We start from the raw sequence: 6,000 nt of genomic DNA on the forward strand, positions 1-6,000 counted from the left end.
GAATCCGCGCCGCTTTATGCCCCAACATAGCCAAGTCAAATAGAGATCTTAATCTTTTCGCTAGCTTTGCGCGTGTACACAGTGGATGAGCTATCACAGCGCCCATTTTAAGAAGCTGTACTTACCAGCTAAAAGATGTGAAATTTGCGGCTTTTTGGAACATAATTTGATTTTGTGAAATATCTACAATGCAGCATTCGGTGCTAGATACGTTATCACCTACATATTTGTCGGATTCATTAAATAATTTAAGCGGCTTAGGTTCAGAAAGACTATCGATTGAATGTTTCGTCCTGTAAAGCACTTTTTATTTTCACGGCTGAAAGACAAGCAACTACAGTTGACGCTGTATATTCAAAGAAATGGCTATAAAATAGTCTATATCAACAAAAACTTGGTTATGTGTGACTGTGATAAAATATTCCTCGCTCAAATGCTGTAGAAAACAAGTATGTTGAGTAATTCTTCGCTAAACTATTCTGTTCCTGTTGTGAAGCTAATGTTCACATGGTGCCAAAGAACTAGCGCAATTCGAACAGTGGTATTCAGGCTGGCGACTCGTAGGTAGAACTGCATTCGCAGTTATAATAAAAGCAAGTACGAAGTCATTTACAAAAATATAGGAATTCTATAAACGTCCTAAAAGATGAATGTTAGAGAACGTCCAGGATCAGGATATCTGAGTTCACGAGCTCGAAAAACACTTATTTGACATTCATCACGTGAAATTGTACATATGTAACAGTATTCAAGACCTTCAAGCGCACAAAAAGTAGTAACTTATAAGGCACACAGTTCTTGGTTGCTACACAGTTTAAATATTGTTTATCTTCCATTTACTACGTATATTACGGGTATCCGTAAAAGGGATACTGCATGTGGAAATAGGCGAGGGTCAATATAGAGGAATAAATTATTGATACACGTCATAAAATTTGCAACAGATTCTCTCTGGGATACATCATGTGCCAAAGCTACCTGGTTCGCCAAATCATTAAAGCTATGACGACGACCCGCTTGTCGCAACGACAGTGTTGCTATTAAGGGATGATTTGTGTGAAAGTAACTGTACTTGACAATACGAGTTCAAACGTCCGAAAGAGCGATGAAGCACTCGACTGAATAGCTACAATGGGGAAGTATAATTTTCATTAAGGTTTGATGTGGGATCCTTGATTGAAATTCGGCTCTTCATGTTGACCCTCGCCTAAAAGCGGAGATATCCGTGGGAACGTTTTCTGCTCCCACTCTTGCTGCTGAATTGTATCAAACGCTGTTGCGAACTCGCACGAGGTGATGACACCTATGAAACCCAGTGATGAAGCTGATGATGACACTGAGGACACAAAGAATGACATCAGAATTGCTATGAAACAAAAGTTTTCGCTGTGCTCTAGAGATTGACAACACTCATGTGCAGAACCAAGGCTGAGCTCTTGGCCCAAATCCTTCTGGGAGTTCCCTTCAATTCTGCTTTCATACGGAGCGGCCTACTCACCCCTGATGACACAGACTCATCGTCGGTTCTGGGCGGAACGAACGGATGCCGAGGAGGCGTAGGCGGCATCACCACACCGGCCGGGTTGCGTGGGTCCGAGGTACACAGAGTGCGCACGAATCCCGCCAGGTCACTACGGGCGTTGACGGCACGGCACGAGGCGCCCACAGCCTCATAGTGGTCCGCCTGCTCCCGGGCCTACAATCAATCAATCAATCAATCAATCAATCAATCAATCAATCAATCAATCAATCAATCAATCAATCAATCAATCAATCAATCAATCAATCAATCAATCAATCAATCAATCAATCAACCAACCAATCAATCAATCAATCAATCAATCAATCAATCAATCAATCAATCAATCAATCTCGAGATCAACCAATGAATGCAAAATCTGACCAATGAAACCTACATGTGAATGAAGCAAAGCGTATATTGGTAGCACCTTTATTTATAGACCTGCAGAGCTTTCGCCGACGGTGCTTTAGGTCTTCCACGTGGGGATATCGAGGTGTTGCCTCGTCGTCGCCTCGTGGGCCTGCTGGACGACCCAGAGTTGGTCACCGAGGCTGGGGCTGCGCAAGGCAGCGGCCAACCGCGACGGAAGGGTTACGTACTTAGCACCGTGTGAGGGTTTGTTACAGTTAAAGTGGCTATATCAGCGTGGCAAACCTTGCATATAATTGTCGGGTATATGCCGGGGTAGAACCTGTTGCATTGTTCCGGGTTGGGGTACGTGAGCGTTTGCAGTTGTCTAAGGGCCACCGCGTGCTACCTGTCCAGCTTGTCGCTGCGCGGAAGGAAGGTTCGGCGGGCCAGGCAGAGGGCCTTGACATATTCATTGTAGCTGGTCAAGCAGTCTTTGGTAATGTACCATGGACGACGGTAGCCGGCGTGGTTCGCGAGCTCGCGCGCCTTGGCGTGTGCCGTCTCGTTTAGGTCGCGATGCGTCTTCGATACTATTTCTCCCATGTGCGCCGAGAACCACTGAATTCTGGTACTAAATTCTACCTCCCGCTGGACCTTTCGATTGCTCAGTACTCGGGCTGCTCTCTGTGAGATCCATTCTTTGGCGAAGTCTCTGATCGCTTGATGCGAGTCGCAGAGAACCGTGTTGCACGTCGGATCCGTGAGGGCGAGTGGCACTGCCGCTTCCTCCGCCTCTTCGGCGCGTTCGCACGCTACACTTGCCGTTATGCGCGTTTTCAACACGAATTGACGACCGCAACCGCGAATCGCGAGTATTCTGCATATTCCGCGACGTCAACGAACCTTGTCCCCCATGTGTTCTCCGTGGCTATGTAGCAGAGCTCCGGTCTTGGCCGCTATTCTTTCCCGGTTGTGTTTAGGGTGGACGTTCCGTGAAATCGGGTCGACTCCTAGCGTTTGGGGAATCGCGCTTTCTGGCCTTGTTGAGCATGGTAACGGATTACGAGACTTTCCATAATCTGGCGGTCTGCTGTCGTTCCCGTTAATCTTTCTAGTTGTGAAGTGCCCTGCACCTCGGCGATTTCTCTAGCGTGTTTTGAAGCCCGAGATGTAGCAAGCGGTGTGTGCTGGTGGATTCGGGCAGACTCAGTGCTATCTTCTACACCCTACGTATGAGGACATTGACCTTGGCTTCTTCTCCCTTGTGCTAGTTGTGGAATGCCGCAACGTACGCATTATGGCTAATGACGAAAGAGTGGTCGTATGAGAATCTCCTCCCTCATTCCGTTTCTTCTGCCAGTGACCCTCTTGAGGATTCGCATGGCGTTAGCCGTCCTGTGCTTTAATTTAGTTATCGTTTTGCCGTTGACGCCGTTGGCCGCGATTATCATGCCCAATACCACAATTGTGTGCACTATCGGGATGGTTGCTCCGTTTCTCGTGCTTAGCCTGATCTCTTCGTTTTCTCGCTTGGCCGCATTCCGACCACTCCCGTGTGGTCTGATCCTGTGCGTGGGGCGGTAGAGTAGGAGTTCCGACTTTTTCGGCGTACATCGTAACCCCGTTCCCACAAGGTATTCCTCCATTTTCTCAATTGCTAGTTGCTGTGTCGTTTCGACATGACCGTCACTGCCTTTGTGCACCCAAAGGGTTATATCGTCGGCGTATATGGTGTGCCAGACGTCTTTCAGTTCTTGTAGCTTTTCTGCTAGCCCGATCATGACCAGGTTGAAGAGTGGGCGAGATGACAGAGCCCTGCGACCTTGAAAGCACGTTTGATATAATCGAGCACTCGGCAATCTTACATCAGATATCGCGGCTAAATCTAGGTTTACGCACGTACAACTACGTTAAAGATTTCGTGACAAACAGGCGAGCTGTTTTAGTGACAACGGACCTTCAACTAGAAGAGCAAATGTTGGGAAGCGTATATTAAGCCAAATGTTTTTTCACTGCACTCTCATGCTTGGCCAACTTGTTTGTTTGTAGGCTAGTAAATTATGCAATCAATGAAATCCATTTGCCACGTGCGTGAGGCAGCCATTACACAGAACCATTGATTTACGGAGCTATCATTAGGCGAAGAATATGCTCCCAACCAGCCTGATGTACGCTGGTGTCGAAGGGTCGATACAAGTCGATAACAGTGGCTTTGTCGGTAAGTTTCCTTTGTTGCCCGTCGCATTAGCACTCCAAACAAGGAAGGACAAATCGACTCGGATATCGAGATGCTCTCAGCGCGCAAAAATTGATGCTTCATACGCCTGAGTGAGAAACCTACACCATTGACGGCACACAGATGTTCCGTCATGTCTCAAAAGAAATCAAGTTCCTCAGCGGTCTTCTTACATGGACCTGGCATGACAGAATTCGTGTATCTGTTAAGGAAGAAGGGCCATTTTTACCGGTAGGAAATATGTAACTGAAGAAAACTGGATTTTCCAAAGTGAGTCCGCTTTGTAGAGTTTTAGTGAAGGAAATATATCTAATGGGTTGGTTTTGATAATAGGAATTTTAATTAAAAAGATGCTTCCCTTCTGGAAATTCCATCTATTTTTGCGCACTTGAAATCGAACCAGTTAGATTTAAAATCTAGTGTTACTGGACTAAAGTGACTACTATATCGAATTCGGCTGCGAACTTTATTATTGTTGATACGTGAAAATATACATGCCATTGGATACGAACCTGTTTATCGAATTGGCAAAACATTCAGAAGCGGGTTGGGAGAAAAATGAACTGCAAAATAAACAAAAAAAAAAGAGATGAATACAAAAACGGTGCACTTATTCGATATCTGACGCCTCTTTGGTAATTCAGAAAAATAAAGTAGAATTGTTTCCCTCACGATGGGAAACAGTGTGTGAACCGTTTTCGGATTACTTTTGGGTCTAGAAAAACGTGATCTTCGCCACATTTAGCACACGTTCGCTTCACGCTCAACAAGTCTTCAGCTCACGCACACCATGCGGTGAGACTGCACCACCTGGTGGAATGAAAACTCAGCGCGAAGCTCAAGGCGGCAAGCCAGTGACGCTTACCGGCAGATGGCGCTGCAAATTGACGTTTTCTTGCGACTAGCTGTATACAAAATTAAAAACCGCAAAAATTGTTATTTTCGTTCACTCCGAATTTGCAACGATTTACGCCATCATTGCTCGAATATATGATCGCAATCTATTCCTTAAACAAGCCCTCTGTACCATGCGTATATCTTTATTATGCGTTTACGCCACCTAGCGATGCACACTAAGAACAACAGCGCACCGAGGCAGCGTAGTAGCAAAGCCAGTCGATAGACGGCTCCACACTGCCACTCTTCGCCTCCGGCAGACGGTGCGCACTTGCGCCGATCGAAACACGCCTAGATCTCGATCATTGATTCTTTTTCGTCAGTTACTGCGCGGAAGGTACTTCAAGCGTAATTGAACAATCTTCTCTAGCGATACTCTATCGATTGAGCTTGATGAGATTGCGAAGTCATCCGATGCCCTCGAGTAATATTGCAGAAGACACTTCGCTTGCCGCATTACCAAAGACCAATTATCACGATCCTCCCACTGTTTCCCAGTAGACATATGTAAACTGAACGAAATACGAAGGTGTGGATTTATATAAACAAGTCAAGTAGCCGCTTCTGCACTGCTGGTTCTGTCTGTTGAAGTCTACTAATAGATTTAGCAGATTAGCACACATGGTTGAAGACGAAGGTAATATTGGTCCGTTCCAACTCTTTATCTTTCCAAATGTGTTCCTCATTAATGGCGATTGAATTACTGCAATGTACATTGTGCAGTCAAGCAAGAATGAGTTAGACATGGGGCTCTGGTGGAAAGTATCTTTGTTATCAGATCATTTATATATATTGTAGAAGAAGGTTTAAGTAACACGACGTCGAGGTCGGCGGGAGCAGCGGGGTGACCCAGACCAGAAAGGCTCTGTTGGATAGCAATGCGCAAGACTGCATCTTCTTCGTGAGCGTCTAGCGAGGGGTTCGTTTTCTTTTTCACATTATATATATAACGTGTTCCTGTTAAAGGTACCAGGTTCTTAAATATACAGCAAGC

The 6,000-nt window shown here is 45.7% G+C and overlaps 1 protein-coding gene across 3 annotated transcripts in view; it reads right to left on the reverse strand.

Moving 5' to 3' along the window:
- Nucleotides 1-6,000, reverse strand: part of Stacl (SH3 and cysteine-rich domain-containing protein) — a 273,599-nt gene that overhangs the window by 51,935 nt on the left and 215,664 nt on the right. For all 3 annotated transcript variants that reach the window (XM_084576454.1, XM_084576453.1, XM_084576455.1), the window contains one exon: nt 1,499-1,696. In XM_084576454.1, the coding sequence (XP_084432580.1) occupies nt 1,499-1,696 (198 nt within the window). The remainder of the gene's footprint in view (nt 1-1,498; nt 1,697-6,000) is intronic.

This window comes from Amblyomma maculatum, chromosome 8, assembly GCF_055883805.1.
Source record: "Amblyomma maculatum isolate TAMU_Amacu chromosome 8, ASM5588380v1, whole genome shotgun sequence".
Classification (NCBI taxonomy): Eukaryota; Metazoa; Arthropoda; class Arachnida; order Ixodida; family Ixodidae; genus Amblyomma; species Amblyomma maculatum.